The sequence below is a fragment of the Pristis pectinata genome, chromosome 23 (genome assembly GCF_009764475.1).
Source record: "Pristis pectinata isolate sPriPec2 chromosome 23, sPriPec2.1.pri, whole genome shotgun sequence".
In the NCBI taxonomy this organism is placed as follows: Eukaryota; Metazoa; Chordata; class Chondrichthyes; order Rhinopristiformes; family Pristidae; genus Pristis; species Pristis pectinata.
In genome coordinates, this window is record NC_067427.1 from 3,116,444 (window position 1) to 3,133,863 (window position 17,420).

Below are 17,420 nucleotides of genomic sequence, written 5' to 3' on the forward strand. Positions count from 1 at the left end.
GGCAGATGTTGCTGCACATGTGGATACATGGGAAAGGGAGTAAATTTTTGTGGAGATGAAGGAATAGACAAGAGTATCCTGAAGGGAAGTGTCCTTTTGGAATGCAAAAAAATGAGAAATTTGGAAAACATTCGGCGCATTCATTTATTTAGTGCATTCATTGATACGAACACAAAATCAATTTGTAGATGTGTAGTCACAATGCCAGTTTTCTCAAAGTGACAGCATGCAGATTAAAAGGTTTTGAAATCCTTTTAGTCATTGTTTTATCTAATAGCACTAAATTGAACAATGTGGTTCTAACTCAATCTCCCTTTTTTTTTCATTGGTTGCTTCTTTAATGTCTCTGGCCAGTTCATTGAAGTTTTCTTTTGCAGCCTACAAGTTTGTTTCTCACTGTTTACCTCACTACCAATTTTGGTATAATCTACAAATTTCTAAATCAAGTCCAAACCGTGGACCTGTACAATAATATGGTACTAAGAACTGTGGAACCCAACTGCATTTACAGCCTAAAACTTGGACTGTTATTCTTAGTTGTGTTGCTACTGAGCCAATTTTGAATCCATCTGGTCACCTTTCCTTCAATTTTGTGACATTTTACTTTTCTGATTGGTGTGTCATATGGGACATTGTCAGACACCTTGTTTAGATCCACACAGACTATATCAAAAGCATAAACTGCATTAGCTCACCCCATTGTCATCTTTTCTTTAATTCAATCGCTTTAATCTGTCATGACCATCCCTATACAGCATGGAAACAAGCCCTTTTGGCCCAATTTGTCCCAGCCGACCAAGTTGCCTACCTGAGCTAGTCCCATTTGGCCCTTAGCCCTCTAAACCTTTCTTATCCTTCTCCCCTGGAGATGAGAGGGTTAGCCTATGAGGAGAGATTGAGTCATCTGGGACTACACTCGCTGGAATTCGGAAGAATTGGAGTGGATCTTATAGAAACATATAAAATTATGAAAGGGATAGACAGTATAGAGGCAGGAAGGTTGTTTCCACTGGTAGGTGAGACTAGAACTGGGGGACAGCCTCAAGGTTCGGGGGAGTAGACTTAGGACCGATGAGGAGAAACTGTTTTTCCCAGAGAGTAGTGAATCTGTGGAATTCTCTCCCTAGGAAAGCAGTGGAGGCGACCTCATTAAATATATTTAAGAGGCAGATTTTTGCCTAGTAGGGGAATTAAGAGTTACGGGGAAAAGGCAAGTAGGTGGATCTGAGTCCACGGACAGATCAGCCATGATCTTATTGAATGGCGGAGCAGGCTCAACGGGCCAGATGGCCTACTCCTGCTCCTATTTCTTATTTTTTTGTATCCATGTACCTGTCTAAATGCCTTCTAAACATTGCAACTGTACCAGCCTCTAACATTTCCTCTGGCACCTCTTTCCACATTCGCACCATAGTCTGGTGAAAATGTTGCCCTCACGTCCCCTGTAAATTTTTCCCTTCTCACTTTAGCTATATGCTTTCCAGTTTGAGAGTCCCATACCCTGGGGAAAAGACTGTGATCATTCACCCTATCTATGCCCTTCATGATTTTATATACCTCCTGTAAGGTCACCCCATCAGCCTCATATGCTCCAGGGAAAAAAGCCCCAGCCTTTCCAGTCTCTCCTTGCAACTCAAGCCCTCCAGTCCCAGTAACATCCTTTTGAATCCTTTGTGCACTCTTTTTCAGCTTAATGTCATCCTGCAGCTCGGCAACCAGAATTGCACACAGTACTCCAAGTGTGGCCTCATCAACATCTTGTACAGTTTTACCATTATGTCTCATCTCTTGTACTCTATGCCCTGTCCAATGAAGGCAAGTGTGCCAAAGGCTGCCTTTACCCCCCTGTCTACCTGTGTCACCATTTTGGGGTAACTATGTACTTGTACGCCTAGGTTTTCTGTTCTACAATACTTTGCAGAGCCCTGCCATTTACTGTGTAAGTCCTGCCCTGGTTTAATTTACCAAAATGCGATACTTTGTACTTGTCCAAGTTAAATTTCATCTTCCATTCTTTGGCCTACTTTGTCAGTTGTTCTAGATCCTGTTGTAATTTTAAATAACCTTCTTCACTGTCCACTATGCCACTAATTTGGTGTCCTCCTCAAACTTTCTCACCATGCCAACTACTTTTTCATCCAAATCGTTGATATAGATTGTCCTTGGTTAAACTTTATTTTCCTAAATACCTTTCATACTGTCCCTTTGAATTGTTTTCTGTGGACCAGAGTTAGCTAAGCCATATTCAAACATTTCATTAGTTTGGACTTGGCTCGTGTAACTTCCACAGACAGTTTTTCTCTGACATCCTAACTCCTTTAGTTGGGTCTGTAGGGCAACAAGATCTTCTGAATTGTAAATTTCATTAGTCTGGGGTGAAGGTCAAAATAGCGAAGGGGGGAGAAAAATACAGCTGCTGGCAAAACCATGTCCCCTGGCTTAACCAAGTACCAAAGCTGTTAAAAATTAAACATCAATAACATTCAAAGATAATAGCATAGAAACTATAAAAGGGAAATCAATTTTTGTTTTAAAAATCTATGACACTTAAACCTAACTTGTGTTTGCATTTAATCAACAAATATCGCTGACCATAAACTATTTCACTGCATTGAAATGAATGGGGAAGTAGTTCAGTTGGATCCTCAATAAATAATGGAGAGATGCATCAACTTGCTTCCTTGGTGGACTTTATGAGGAGTCCATCATCTGAGCGCAATTCCAATCAGCTGCTTTACAGTAGTTTTGCAATTTTGCGATTTTCTTCTTCTTTTGAAAAATCTCAAAGTTGCAAGCTGCCGACATTTTCCAGTAACAGTTAAAGACAATTTCCCTACAAAACCTGGGGCAATAACTTGCTTGGTATTAAGGTGATTGGCATTAATTAACTGTGTTTTAAACAATGACACCACTTGGCAATCCTCCAATCTTTTGGCATCATGCATGTGGACAAAGAATTGGAAAATGGCCAGTGCCTTTTACTATTTCCTTCCTTGCTTCTAAGGGCCTGGGAATTTTGGAATGTTACTGCCTTTTATTTCAAATGGGGATGTTCACTGACTAATATGCCATTCAATTCACAACACCTTAGAAAATGAAGCAGATGATGTCTGCAGACAGCAAGATCTATACAATATTTGGGCATGGGCTAATAAATGGCAAGTAACAATCATGCCATTCAAATACCAGGCAGTGACCATCTCTAAAAGAATCTAATCACATATTCTTAACCTTTAACGGCATTACCATTACAAAGACCCCACCATCCTGTTTCTAGGGTGGTCATCGTTAACCAGAAACTCAACTGGAGCAGCAACATGAATAATGTGATTACCAGAGTAGATTGGATACTGGATGTTCTGCAGCAAGTGACACATCATAAAGCCTCTCTACCTTCTATAAGATGCATCAAGAGCATGATGGAATATTTTACAATTGCTGGATAAGTGCAACACCAACAACACTGAAGAAACTCTGCACCACTCAGTGGAAAACAGTCTGTTTGGTTGGCACCCCATCGACTTTACATTAATTTCCTCCACCACTGGCACATCTTGGCTGCAGTGTGTCATTCTACATTGTACTGCAGTTACTTGTCTAGGCTACACTAACAAAACTTTCCAATCCAGCGATCTGTACCGCCAAGAAGGACGTGGACAGCAGGCACATGGGAATATTGCCACCTGCATGTTCTTCAAGTTACTCCCCATCCTGACTTGAAAAATGTATCATTATTCCTTCATCATTGACGGATCTAAATCCACTACACAACAGATGGTGAAAGTACCTTTTATCAGAATTGCAGCGATTCAAGGTAACTCGCCATCACCTTCTCGAAGGCATTTAGGGTGAGCAGTAACTGCTGGCCTCTATAGTGATGCCCACATTCTGAAGAAAAGTAATAATGAAGCTGGAAATCTATTAAACACAGATTTCCAATTTTGTCATGGGTTCACCTACAGAATAGCATCACCTTTTGATATTCCCCTTCATTGGTATTCTTTCTAGTTAAAATGTATTTTACATTTGCCAAATAAAACTTTTCTATAGCTTTTTACAGACCAAGTCATTTTAAGTAATTTTATTTATCTAAAGGTTTTATGAAAATGACGTTATTTAGCCCCAATTTCTGTTGTAAATTTGAATTGTACTTATAGCAAAACAACTGGTTATCTGTGCCTTCTTACACTATGTTTAAACATCTCACACTGATTTCAGTGGAAATCCTTGCCTTTGTCTCTGCAAACTTGATTAGATTTTGTAATTGCCATTTCAATTTCATAATTTATCTATTTGTTATAGATTTGATATCAGAAATTCCTTAAATTTTGACAATTGAATTGTTTTCTGAATTGTGTGATATTCCATTACAGTAGAAACTCTGTGCATGAGCCTTAACGCTTTTGTTAACCACTTTGTAACTTTGCTCTGTTCAGGTGTTGCAAGTCTAAATCAGAGTGCACTGAGCAGACCAATGCAGCGAAAACTGGTTACCTTGGTTAACTGTCAGTTGGTAGAGGAGGAAGGACGTGTGCGAGCAATGCGAGCAGCAAGGTCACTTGGGGAACGAACGGTTACTGAACTCATTCTGCAGCATCAGAATCCCCAGCAGTTATCAGCCAATTTGTGGGCTGCAGTCCGGGCCAGAGGTTGCCAGTTTTTGGGACCAGGTAAGAAATCAGATAAAAATAATCATGGTAATTGTGGTTTCAGTGAGTGTTTAAAACATAAGAGTCATAGAATTGCACAGCACAGAAAGGGGCCACCACATCCAGGCCAACCTTTTTGCCCATCTACACTGATCCTATTTGCTGGCATTATGTCATTATCCTACTAAGCCTTGCCTATTTAAGTGGCTGTCTAAATATCTCACACATAAGTGATTGTATCTGACTTCACCACCACCTCTGGCATAGAGTTCCAGATATAAATAAACAACTTTGTCCTCAAATCCCTTTTTAAAATCCCCTTTAAAACTCCTTTCTCTCACCTTTTAAACCTGTGCCCTCTTGTTTTTGATAACCCTTTGTTCAAAATCTGTTATTGTATTCTTTTTGGAGAATGTCCTGTTCCTGTGCTGTGTTTTATATCATGTGCAGGCAGAAGGGATTGATTTAATTTGGCATCATATTCAGCACAGACATCATGGGCTGAAGGGCCTATTCCTTTGCTGTACTATGTTCTAACTAAAAATAAGTGTGTCAGTTCTGGTTCAGTTGAATTCATTCTGAAGTGAGTCTCAAGGCTGTGGCTTTGAGTTCCAGTCCAGAAACCCGAGCTCAAGTTTTGACTGGGACTTTTTTTTTAAATTTCTTTTCTCTTTTAAATACTCAATTAAAGCTAAGGGATTAAGTGCATAAAATAGTTGATTTCTGCTTCAGAGAAGTTTTGGGTGTAATTAATAATTAGCACGTCAATAATGGCTAATCCAACTTAATTAAATAAGACTCCAAAACAGATTCCTTGTTTCACTTTAAAACCATTTTAAATTTATGTTTACTTGTTTAAAATGAAAATACAGTAACTCTTGCACCTTTCTAAGCTTGTTCAGTGGTGAATCAATCAGCAATTTGCCATTTTTGTGAATCCAGTGGCAGGGTATTGCATTTTGAATGGCACCTTTTAAGATTTTCTGCTTTAAATCATGCACTGGCCCTTACATGAAATTAATTTAGCATTTGCACATAAATCATGGTGAATGGCGTTGGCCTCAGTCATTTTGTCAGTAAGTTATCGACCATTATGTCCGCATGATGTGCGGCATAAGTTGTTTAACTGCATGTGACTATTGTTTTTAGTATTTTTTGTACTGGATTGGTAGTATTTCTGAAGACTGTCTGCTATTTCTGGAGGGGGGGGATTCCTTTTGATCTTTTCAGTTGATGGACTATTCCTTTTCTCTTAGTGTTTGATGTAGTGTAAAATATATAGGAAAAGGAGTAAGCCATTCATGCTTGTTCTGTCATTGTACTTAATCAAGGCTAATGTGTACCTCAACTCTTTTCTCACCTTGGCTCTTAAGTACCTTAACACTTCAGATATACTTAAAAGTTCTAGGAAGTATCTTCTTAACAAAAATAGTGATTGCGTTTTCCATTCCTTCATCAGCTATGCAGGAAGAAGCTCTTAAACTGGTCTTGCTTGCATTGGAAGATGGGTCAGCACTCTCTAGGAAAGTGCTGGTTCTCTTTGTCGTTCAGAGACTTGAACCACGATTTCCTCAGGCATCCAAAACTAGTATTGGTCATGTCGTACAACTCTTGTACCGTGCTTCATGTTTCAAGGTACTGCATTCATGTTTACAAGATATTCTGTTCAGCTTCTGTAACTTAAATTTTAGAAAAATTAACAGTTTTATTTTAAGTAAAAGTCTGTAATTTGTATGTTAGCAACATTTTAACGTATCAAAAGGAACTTAACTTTCAGGAAGAAGTTCTTAAAACAATAGCTAAGCTGCAGACAAGATAACATTACTTTTCCACAATTATGTCTGACTTTTAATTATGTTTTAGAGGGGAGGAGGAGTGGAGTAACAGCTTCACCTAACTTGCCGCTTTTTGAAAACACAATATACAGTGTTGTCTTGTGATTCCTGTTGAGAAGCAGTTATCCCTCTTTCAGCTCTTTGGCAAGGACCAGGAATGATACTTGGCACTGATGCCATGGAGGGTGAGGTCTGCTCTCCCTTGCACCTGCCTGTTTAACTGATCCAGCCCAGGGAACAGATCCCATCTACCCACATGCCCCTCACCAGTGGGACAGGTAATTCCACAAAATCCTCTACAGGCAGTCCATGAGCCCACTATTTGTCCTGCTCTGTGGTTGCTGACCCAGGTCTCTGCACATTGATCCACCACCTGGTCCCTCCTTGTGCTGCTGCTGCTGTCTTTCTGCCATTTAGAGCGGAGAGAATCGGTGTGTGACAGAATGCACTGACGGTCTGAGTCAAAACATTGCAGTTGTGGCCTAATGTTGGGGAATCTACAATGCCCTCAAAATCACAATTTAATTATAGCTTTGTGTATCAAATGCATCTGTCTTTTTTAAACCATGCACTGCCAGTTTGGCTGAATGAAATAAGAGAGACAATGTTGAGTAAATGGCACTGTTTTAAAAGGTGTGTACGTACATATGTCTTTGAAGGCAGCAGGTGCTGCTGAGAAAGTAGTTGTAAAGCTAATGGGATCCTGGATTTCAAGGGTACAGTGCACAATGAGAGGAAGATTATCTTGAACCTTTTATAAAGTACCAGTTAGACACAAGTGGAATATTTCATCCGGTGCTAGTCACCACACTATAGAAAAGACATCTTGGAGCTTAACAGAGCAGAAAGCCGTCAAGAATATAGAAAATGTAGAGATGAAATTAAATGGGATGTTAGGAAACCAAAGAGCATGACAAAATACTTGCAAAGAAAATCCAAAGATCTTTTTAAAAATAAAGAGCAAGAGGCTAATGGAGGAAAGAGCGGGGCCTGTTTGGGACAAAAATATAATTGCTGTGGAGATGGAGTTTGTGGGTAAGGTTCTTGATATTTAGCAGCTATCTTCACAAATGAAGGAGATGTAGAGATTGTAGTTAAGAAGGAAGAGTGTGAAATAATGGGTGGGATAAACATAGTATAACATTAAGCGGTTCAGCATGTTTTGAAAGTTGCCAAAGCAACAGGCATGGATGAAACATAGGCAGTTTTAAAAAGCAAGCTAGGAAAAGACTCTGACCATCATTTGTCATCCCTCCCTGGCTGCAGGATTGGTGCCAGAAGATTGTTAATGTACTGTTGTTTCACAAAGGAGGAAGTGATTAAAAACCAAGTTAGGCCAGTAAATTTCACATTGGCGGTGGGCAGATTTTTGGACTTTTTTCTGAGGGATTGTATAAACCTTCATTTAGAAAGGCACAGAGTAATCAGCACAGTGTAGATTTGTTAAAGGAAAATCATACTTGACTAGAATTTGTTTTTGAGGCAGTTAACAAGACGTGTCAATGAGGGCAATGCATTTGATGTATTCTACATGACCATATGACCACTATATGTAAATCTAAACTGAGAATGTAAAATATAAAAAGCAAGGAATTAAGGACTCAGACCTGTGGAATCCCACTACTTATAGTCTTCCACTTGCAAATTTGCCCATCAATCTTTCCTGCCAATGATCTAATTTACCATTCTCCCTTGGATTCCATCGATTTTATTTTTCTGACCAGCACATTGTATCAAACCTCTCCATCTTTCCTCAAGGGAAAATAAATGCTTTGCAAGTACCTAAAGTCAAAGGTCCAGCAGAAACCTGGGACTTTATGAACAGATGGTGGGTGAAGAGAGTGCAGGAAGTTTAGCAAGCTACCTTGACGTGCATGTATTCTTGAGTGCTATGAAAGCCACTTACACTCCCAACACCCAAGGCTCCATTCCACTAAGCCAGGAATGGGGATAAACTCTTAAGAACTTTCATCACTGAAATGTTTAATTTCTGTACAACCCAGTATGTATTCTGGTAACTAATTACTTAAACATTGTTGACTTCGCCAGGTAAGCATTAGCGGGTGGAATTTATTGAAAGTAATTAGTGAAAAATCACCTGATGTGCATATTTATTTTTTATTTTTCATTCTCTTATGTCCTGATAACAAATTTGACTATGGGATTATTTTTCCTTGTTTGCTTTTAAATAAATTAATACCAATTCTGGTGGATAAAAATGGATTAATTTGAAAAGGGTAGTAACTAATTTAGTGCAAGTGGAAACTTGTAACCTACTTCAAGACCAGTATATTAATCATGAGATGCACTACCCAGAACAGGATGCAGTATTCCAGATAGGATCTAACGAGTGATAATTTGAACAAATGAAACTCCTGCAATTTGATAATAGCCAGATAATCCATTTCTAGTTATGTTGAGCAGGGGATAAATTGGACATCAGCCCAAGAGAGCAAATGTGCTTTGGTTTAACATCTCATCTCGAGCAACAGTATTTCTAGTGGTGTCACCACTACACAGTCAGTGTGACTTTTGTGTGTAAATCTCCAATGAGACTTGACTCTGCTGTTCTGAATCTGAGACCAATGTTAGCAACTGAGCTTGGGTATATGGCTAGAATTGTGATGAAAGGACAATTAAGCTTGCGTACTCCTAATAATAGAAAAAACAATATTCTATTACCCCTTTAAACTTGTCCGCTAGCTTTCAGTACCTTCTCTCTTTAGAGCCCTTAATCTGGCATCTGCAATTTCAAGTTGCTTGTCATTTAGAAAATGACTAGGTCTATCTTTCTTGGGTCCAAATTGGATGACCTTGCATTTTCCCATATTGAACTGCTGTCTGCCGCATGGACTATGTGGATAGGCATGATTCATTGTGGATTTCTCTCTAGGTTACAAAAAGGGATGAAGATTCTTCTCTGATGCAACTGAAAGAAGAGTTTCGTACTTATGAAGCTTTGCGCAGGGAGCATGATGCACAGATTGTTCATATCGCCATGGAGGCAGGACTTCGAATTTCCCCTGAACAATGGTCTTCCCTTTTGTATGGAGACTTGGCACATAAATCACACATGCAGTCTATCATTGATAAGGTGAGTTGTAGAAGATGTGGCTAATACTAGGTTTCACCAGGGAAACTTGAGAAAAATCTAAAATATCCTCTGCTCAGTCCACAGCAAACCTAAGTGGCATGGTGGCACAGCAGTTACTGCTGCTGCCTCTCAGTTCCAGAAACCCAGATTCAATTCTGACCTTGGGTGTTGCCTGTGTGCAGTTTGTACATTCTCCCCATGTCTGCATAAGTTACTACTAGGTGTTTTGGTTTCCTTCCACAGGCTGCTCAAGTTTCCCACCAGTATTGATAAATGGAGGTGTAGACCATGGGGTGCAGGGGAGGGCTATCCTTTTGTGGTGCTGGAAGAGGTGTGGGAGAGGGTGTATGAGGTAGATATTCAATGGAATCTCTATCCTGGTTCTGTAGTGATGGAGAAGGGGCAAGATCAGAAGTGCAGGAAATGGAACATGGGTGAGTGTCTTGCCATCTGTAGGGGGAGTGACCTTTTGGTTGACGTAGAAGGAAGGTGGTCTAGTCAGAATACTAGATAAACTGGGGGAACAGAATAACTTCCTTCCTGGAAACTGGAAGAATAGTTGCAATAGTTGTTGGATCTAGCACATAGAGATGGAGAAACTTGAGGAAGAAATGAATGCCCTCTCTTCATTATTACTATCAGGAGGGAGGTACAGGAGCCTGAAAACCCACACTCAACAATTTAGGAACAGCTTCTTCCCCTCTGCCATCGGATTTATGAATGGTCCTTCAATACTATGTTATTCCTTTTTTGCACTATTTATTTATTTTGTAATTTATAGTAATTTTTGTCTTGTACTGTACTGCTGCCACAAAACAACAAATTTCACAACATACAAGTCAGTGATAATAAATCTGATTCTGATAGAGTTCATGATGGATCTTGTAAAGTGTGTATTTTGGCAGCTATGATGATGAAATTTTCTAGTGCACAGCAAGAGCATTTATCTGAAAAGCGAGAAGATCTGAGGAAGGTTCCAAGAGTCCTGCTGAGAGAAGTGCACAGCTCGGACTCCTAGAGGTTCCCATAGCCAAACCTTTTGGAGGAAGTGATAAGTGCCCAAAGTAGTTTATCCAGGTGGAAGAGGGGAACTGGGCAACTTGCATTCAAGGAGGATACACCCTGGTGGGAGATGGTGCTCTAGATAAATTGAATGAATGTGCTCAAAGGCATCAGAAGTGTTGTGGATATAGGTTTATTTAATTTTTTAAAAAATGTTATTGGATTATAAAATGTGTTCAGCTCAAAAGTTGTTAGATAATTTTCCGTCTTTATAAATTACATAATGTAAACACAGCAGGTTTTGCAGTTTCTGTGTAATGGGAAACGATATCAGAACAGCTGAAAAGCCATTCACTGGAAACTTTAGCTTTGCTGTCACCTCGGGTGCTGTCTGATCTGAGTATTTCACTTTATTTTGTGTATTAATTGTTATCGGTAACTCAGCATTTTATATGGCAGTGAGCTGTATTTACAGATATCCCTAATCCCTTTCTATATAATAACTGCACTCCAAATGTAGTACAACAGTAAATCTCCTCGTGTGTTATTTTATAGCAAGGAGTCTTTCTACTACCTTGGTTATCAGTGCATCGCTCATTAGGTATTGGAATCATAGCATGACTTCAGGGTTTTTTGTCTTGATATTCAGTATGAGCTAGTACATCATGAAGGGGTCAGATACTACTTTTATATAGTGTTTAATGATAACTCATTCTTGCTATAATCTCTGTGCATGCTTAAGTCAATTACAATACTAAGTAATAATTTATTGTTGAGGTGTAAAAGCTGTCAAGTTGCTTCATGAGTGCTGGCCAACAAAATTTAATGCAAGTAATAGGGAGGAAATTGCAAGAGGCCTACTACTCCTAATTCGTGTTTGTATTGGCAACTGAGGTCACTGCTGCCAATACAAACGTGAATTAGGTGCAGGAGTAGGCCTTTCAGTTCCTTGAACCTGCTCTGTCATTGATTAAAATAATAGCTGATCTGATCACAACCTCAACTCTGCATTTCTATCACATTTCATACACATCACCTCCCCACACCATGCTTATCAAGTATATAACTATACAGAGACTCTGCTTCCACTGCCAAAGGGAAGCTTAAAAGATTTGAGACCCATTTGTCTTAAATGGGTGAACCCTTATTTGTAAACAGTGACCCCCTAGTCCACATACTCCCACAAGAGGAAATGTGATCTCCACATCCACCCAGTCAATATCCCTTGGGATCTGTGTTTAAAATCAAGTCTTCCTCTCTTTCTCTTCTAAACTCCAGCAGGTACAAGCCTAACCTATCCAATCTTTCTTCATAACATGACCTGCCCTGTCCAGGTGTTAGTCTCATAATCTCCTGAAATGCTTCCAGAACATTAACATCCTTAAGTAAGGAAACCAATACTGTAGTCGGTACTCTTGATGTGGTCTTGTTAATGCCCTCTGTGACAAACATAACCTTCCTAGTTTTGTATTCAATTCTCCTAATAATAAACAATAACGTTCCTTTGGCTTTTCTAATTGCTGTTCCTGCAAGCTAGCCTTTTACAAAGCACACAAGGACACCCAGTTTTTCAGTCTCTCAATTTTGATAATATGCTGGGTTTTTTTTCCACTTTTCTGCCAAAGCAGACCATGGTGGACTGATTTTAATATTGTGAATGCTCAAGGTCAAGTGGAGTTTGTTCATCTTCATCACAATCATTGAGCAAGTTGTTAGTGGTTGTAAGGAGTTCTGGTGTAGACTCTTATTGTTTTGCTAGGTGACAAAACTGAAATATAGTATCAGAATTCCCTTTCATAGCTTGATGGTGACAGCTAAGCTGCAGCACAGTTTCCTGTAAATCTTAGTCACAACAAATCATAACATTTTTTTTATTACCTTTTTTTTTGTTTTCTCTTTTGCCTGCAGCTCCAATCTCCAGAATCTTTTGCAAAGAGTGTGCAGGAATTGACTATTGTCCTGCAGCGGACAACAGATCCAGCTAATCTGAACAGGCTACGATCTCATCTTGAACTCTTAGCTAATATAGATCCAAACCCAGGTAAATATATACCTTGATGTTTCTAAACTAAACAGTTGTAACTGGGAATATTCCTGAGTTTTTGGTCTGTTTTATGGAAATAAATTAATTTTCGATATAACTAACTAAATGCAATCCCAATGACATTATGCCTATTGCTAGAAAATATCTGCTCTTTTATTTTGAAACAGTATATTTCTCAGTATTTTAGATTCCATGATGTCAAGTTAGTAAATGAATGTGTTTCTTACCTGAACAGGGCCACATTTTTATTAAGCATTAAACTTTCAGAACATAGTTCTTCCAGCACAATGGGAATTGTGTATTTGGAGAAAATGCCTTTATGGTATGGCTGGGCTTTATAGTCCAAGGAAGTTCTATTGGAAGTGTATACACTAATATCAAGCAGATTTATACGATAGTTCCACACTGAATTATCAAAAATTCTGGCTACCCTGGACAGCTGGACATATTTGGTTGACTGGCAGCTTGGACTGTTAGAACATAGAAACAGGGTAGGCCATTTGACCCTTCATGTCTGTTCCACCATTCAATGAGATCTTGACTGATCTTTTATCTCTGCCACATTCCTGCACTAACCAGTATATCTTGTAATCTATTTGGTGAACAAGCCCCAACAGCCCTCTTGGGTGGAGAATTCTAAAATTTCCCCCTTCTCTGGGGTGAGTAAATTTTTTTTAGCCAGGCTAGATCTTTATTCCTTGGGACTTAGGAGAATGACAGGACGACCTGATAGAAATGTTTAAAATTATGAGAGGCATAGATAAGGTGGATGGTAACAGTCTTTTACCTAAGGTAGGGCAGTCCAAAACTAGGGGGCAGAGGTTTATGGTGAGAGGGGAAAGATTTAAAGGGGATCTGAAGAAGCAACATTTTCACGCAGTAGGTGGTGAGTGTAATGAACGAGCTGCCAGAGGAAGTGGTTGAGGCAGGTACAACTGTATCATTTAAGAAGCACATGGAGGGGCATGGCTTGGAGGGATATGGGCTGAACGCAGGAAATTGGGACAGGTTGGGTGGGTGGCATGGACTGGTTGGGCTGGAGGGCCTGTATCTGTTCCATATTGCTCTGTGACTCCATCTGTCCTAAGTGGTAGACCCTTTAATTTGAAACTCGACCCCTGGTTCTAAATACCTCAGCCAGGGAAAGCATCAACTCCATATCTACCCTGTCAAGCCCCACAAGAATTCTGTATGTTTGAATGCAGTCACCACTCATTCTTCTAAACTCAGTTAAGTGGAGAGATCATGCAGATTGGGCTTCCTTGTATGACAAATCTGGCATCTTAGAAATAAATCCGATGAACCTTCATTTCCTTCTGTCTCGTATATCTTGCTTATACACAATATTCCAGTTGTAGTCTCACCAAGACCCAATATGATTGGATCAAGACATCTAGACTTTTGTATTCAAAATCTTGTTTAAAAAAAAGGCCAGTATACAGTTTGATTTCCTAATTGCTTATTGTAGCTGGATTTTAACTTTAAGTGCAAGGATACCCAGGTCCCTCTTAAAGTCAACACTTACAATTTTTCATTGTTTTTTAAGAAAAATGAAGGTCTTTATCAAAATGTGAACAGATTTCTGCATTCTGAAGAGGCTGAGGTGAAAAGGAGTGAAACAATGAAAAAGTGAAGGGAGAACTACTTTTTGCAAGTTGTAAAATGTCAAATAAATCTGAAGCAACAAGCCTTGGCTTTTCAATGTAACATGTTGATTTAGAAGTAAGAGGGAAAAATACTATTTGTCTTTCTCTTAAGATGCTGCAGCTCCAACATGGGAACAACTAGAAAATTCAATGGTAGCTGTAAAGACTGTTGTTCATGGGCTTGTGGATTTCATCCAGAACTTCAGTAAAAAAGGTCATGAAGCACCACAAGTAAGCCTTTTTTGTTAATGTATTCTTGTTTCAAAAGAGTCAAAATATTGTCAATAGAATTTGAGCTAGCTGATATTCTGAAGATAATTAGTTATTCAAAACCATTTTAAAAATGTGCAAAATTATTTTTTACCTTCAAATTGAATTTGAGGAAAATTTAAAATGTGACTGTCACGTTGTTTGAGGTTCTTTTGTATTGGAAAATAAACTTATTGCAACTTACAATTTACAAGAAAGCTCTATCACCCTAAGAAATAGTTTTCCATTATTTCATAGCAAACGTTTCAAAGTATAGTTGTTAATCAGTATTGATCTAAAACAATTGACTGCTGTTGGATTAAGATTATAACAAAAGTCAGGCATAAACAGCCATGAAACTAGTGTTCATTTGTTGTTTTCAGCCACAGCCAAACAGCAAATATAAAACCAGCATGTGCCGAGATCTTCGACAACAAGGAGGTTGTCCTCGTGGTGCCAATTGTACCTTTGCTCACTCCCAAGAGGAGTTGGAAAAGTATGTATTTTTAATTATATATTAATTATAGTAGAAATATGTCCTTGCACTTGGAACCCTGCCTTTCCCCTTTCAAATTCAGTGAAAACATGTTCATTGGTGGGGAGAAACATTGGCACTGAGAAATATAATGTTGGACTTTTGGGTGCTGTTATGTTAATTACACGTTAAATGTATCATAGGTGGGTGGATTGTTGAGCTCCTATAACTGTATCGTAATATTGCACTTTCTTTTGAGGTGTATAGTCTATATTGCATTGTGGGTATTTCCAATCTTGTCATCTGAGAGAAACTAGGATTTTTTTTAAATTGCTGTCACAGTGAAGGTTTTAAGCCATAATCTGGGCTGAACTTGAGAAACGAAAGGACAAAAATAAAGATTCCTTGTACAATTCTCTTCTTGGAAAATCTTTCTTAAACTATTAAAATCAGTAATAACAGCAAGAATCTTGTTAAGTGTTTCTGTTATGATATGGTTATTTTGAGGTTGAGGGAAAAACTTTCTGCCAAATGAAAAACCCACAAAAGCTGTAAATTCTGTAAGTGTCAGCATGTTGGGCAGCATGTGTGGAGAGATTAAAAACGGAGCCAACAACAGCAGTTTTAATGTCAGTCTAAAGATAGATTTGACAGTGAAGATGGATGTCTTCGTGGCTTCAACATTTTGGGGTAATATAACAACAACTTTGCACTTGTTCCTCTCTTAATAAAGTAAAACAAGAGAGCTTCACATTTAATTGAGCAAAAATTGGCACTCTTTTAAGGGGGCATTAAGATGTGGTACAAGAGAGAATTCAAGGAACAAGTGGAGATGCTTAAGGAGGAGATTCCAGAGCTTGGACCCTAGACAGCTAAACCAATGGCCACCAACGGTAGAACAGAAGAAATGGGAATTGTGCAATATGTTAGACATGGGGGTAAAATGCTGAATTTCCACTGATGGTATGATTGGAGTAGGTTAAAGATAAAGGACAAAGCCGTAGGGGGATTTGAACATGAAGGTGATAATTTTGAAATCGCAATGTTGACCTGGGAGCAACTGTATGTTAGAGACCAGAGTGATTTGACAGGTGAGTGGATCTTAATACATATTGTGACACAGGCAATCAGATTTGGAACAGTGAGTTCAAGTTTGGAAGTTGAAGTATTGCTAGCTGGTTAGAAATGCACAGGAAAATTATCATCTTTCTTCATAGGGTATTGTTAGATTTGCAGCTATCTTTGGAACATACTTCAGAGTGTCGGACTTTTGCCCAGTGGTAGTGTATATGGTTAATTTGCAATATTCTTTTTGAGCCTTAAAACCTGTGCAAAAATGATCTTTACGATGATTTTTAATATATTGAATGCATCGTAGGAGTGGAAAACTTAGTTGTATTCTTTATAATAGGTATCGGATGCGGAATAAGAAGATTAATGCTACAGTCAGGCCCTTCCCTCTATCACAAGCGCTTCAGAACAAAGTTGGAATTGCCAATATAGTCACAACATCTGCAGGAAATATAGTCTCTGTAACAGGATCCACTGAAACCACTGTGAAAATGGTACAGGCAACAAATGGGATAATTAGTCCAGAAAGTACTACGCCACAACTAATACCACGATGTGCAGATACCTCAGCTTCTTTGGAGAATGCTAAGAAAATTGGACAAAACTGTCTGAGCACACCTGGATCACTATCTGGTTCACCAACAGAAAAGTAAGATGTCACTTTCCTTTTGTAAAATTTGAAATCCGTACAACTTCACCTTTGGATTGATGTTTAAAGTTACAAATTGGCACACATTGTAACAAGTGATAGCTTTTATACAGAGGTAAGTTAGCATCTAATTAAAATGTAAGCTAATTTAGAAGATTGTCACAATGATTTTTCAATTATTTCATTGTTACTTTGTGCACGATTTGTAAAGAAAGTGATTCTGATGTACTCTTTAAAAGCTATCAGTACATTTGATTGGGGTTCAGAGACCTGGGTTGAATCCTGACCTTGGGTGCTCACTGTGTGGAGTGTGTATGTTCTCTCTGTGACTTTATGGGTTTCTTCTAGATGCTAAATGCTCTGGTTTCCTCCCACATCCTAAAGATCTGCTGGTTGGTAGGTTAGTTGGCTGTTGTTAATTGCCCCTAGTGTATAAGTGAGGTATAGAATCTGTGAAGAGTTGATGTGAATGTAGAGAAAATAAAATGGGATTAGTCTAAAAATGGGAACTTTATTATTTTGAGTAGACCAATACTCAAATAGCAGACCAAGCCATACCATTTTTAATGAGCTGAAAAGTTATTACGGCCTACAATAATTTTGCAATTAAATCATACAGCAGCATTTGAGAAGAAATGTAGTTTAATGCTTCAGTGTGTACTTAAATCAAAAATTTTATTTCTAATGGTCTTTCATGAAGGCACTT

At 38.7% G+C, this 17,420-nt stretch overlaps 1 protein-coding gene across 4 annotated transcripts in view; it reads left to right on the forward strand.

The window, feature by feature from the left end:
• Positions 1-17,420, forward strand: part of rc3h2 (ring finger and CCCH-type domains 2) — an 81,871-nt gene that overhangs the window by 42,377 nt on the left and 22,074 nt on the right. For all 4 annotated transcript variants that reach the window (XM_052036943.1, XM_052036946.1, XM_052036944.1 and 1 more), the window contains 7 exons: positions 4,437-4,670; positions 6,109-6,284; positions 9,378-9,578; positions 12,489-12,621; positions 14,383-14,501; positions 14,903-15,015; positions 16,406-16,714. In XM_052036943.1, coding sequence (XP_051892903.1) covers positions 4,437-4,670; positions 6,109-6,284; positions 9,378-9,578; positions 12,489-12,621; positions 14,383-14,501; positions 14,903-15,015; positions 16,406-16,714 — 1,285 coding nt within the window. The remainder of the gene's footprint in view (positions 1-4,436; positions 4,671-6,108; positions 6,285-9,377; positions 9,579-12,488; positions 12,622-14,382; positions 14,502-14,902; positions 15,016-16,405; positions 16,715-17,420) is intronic.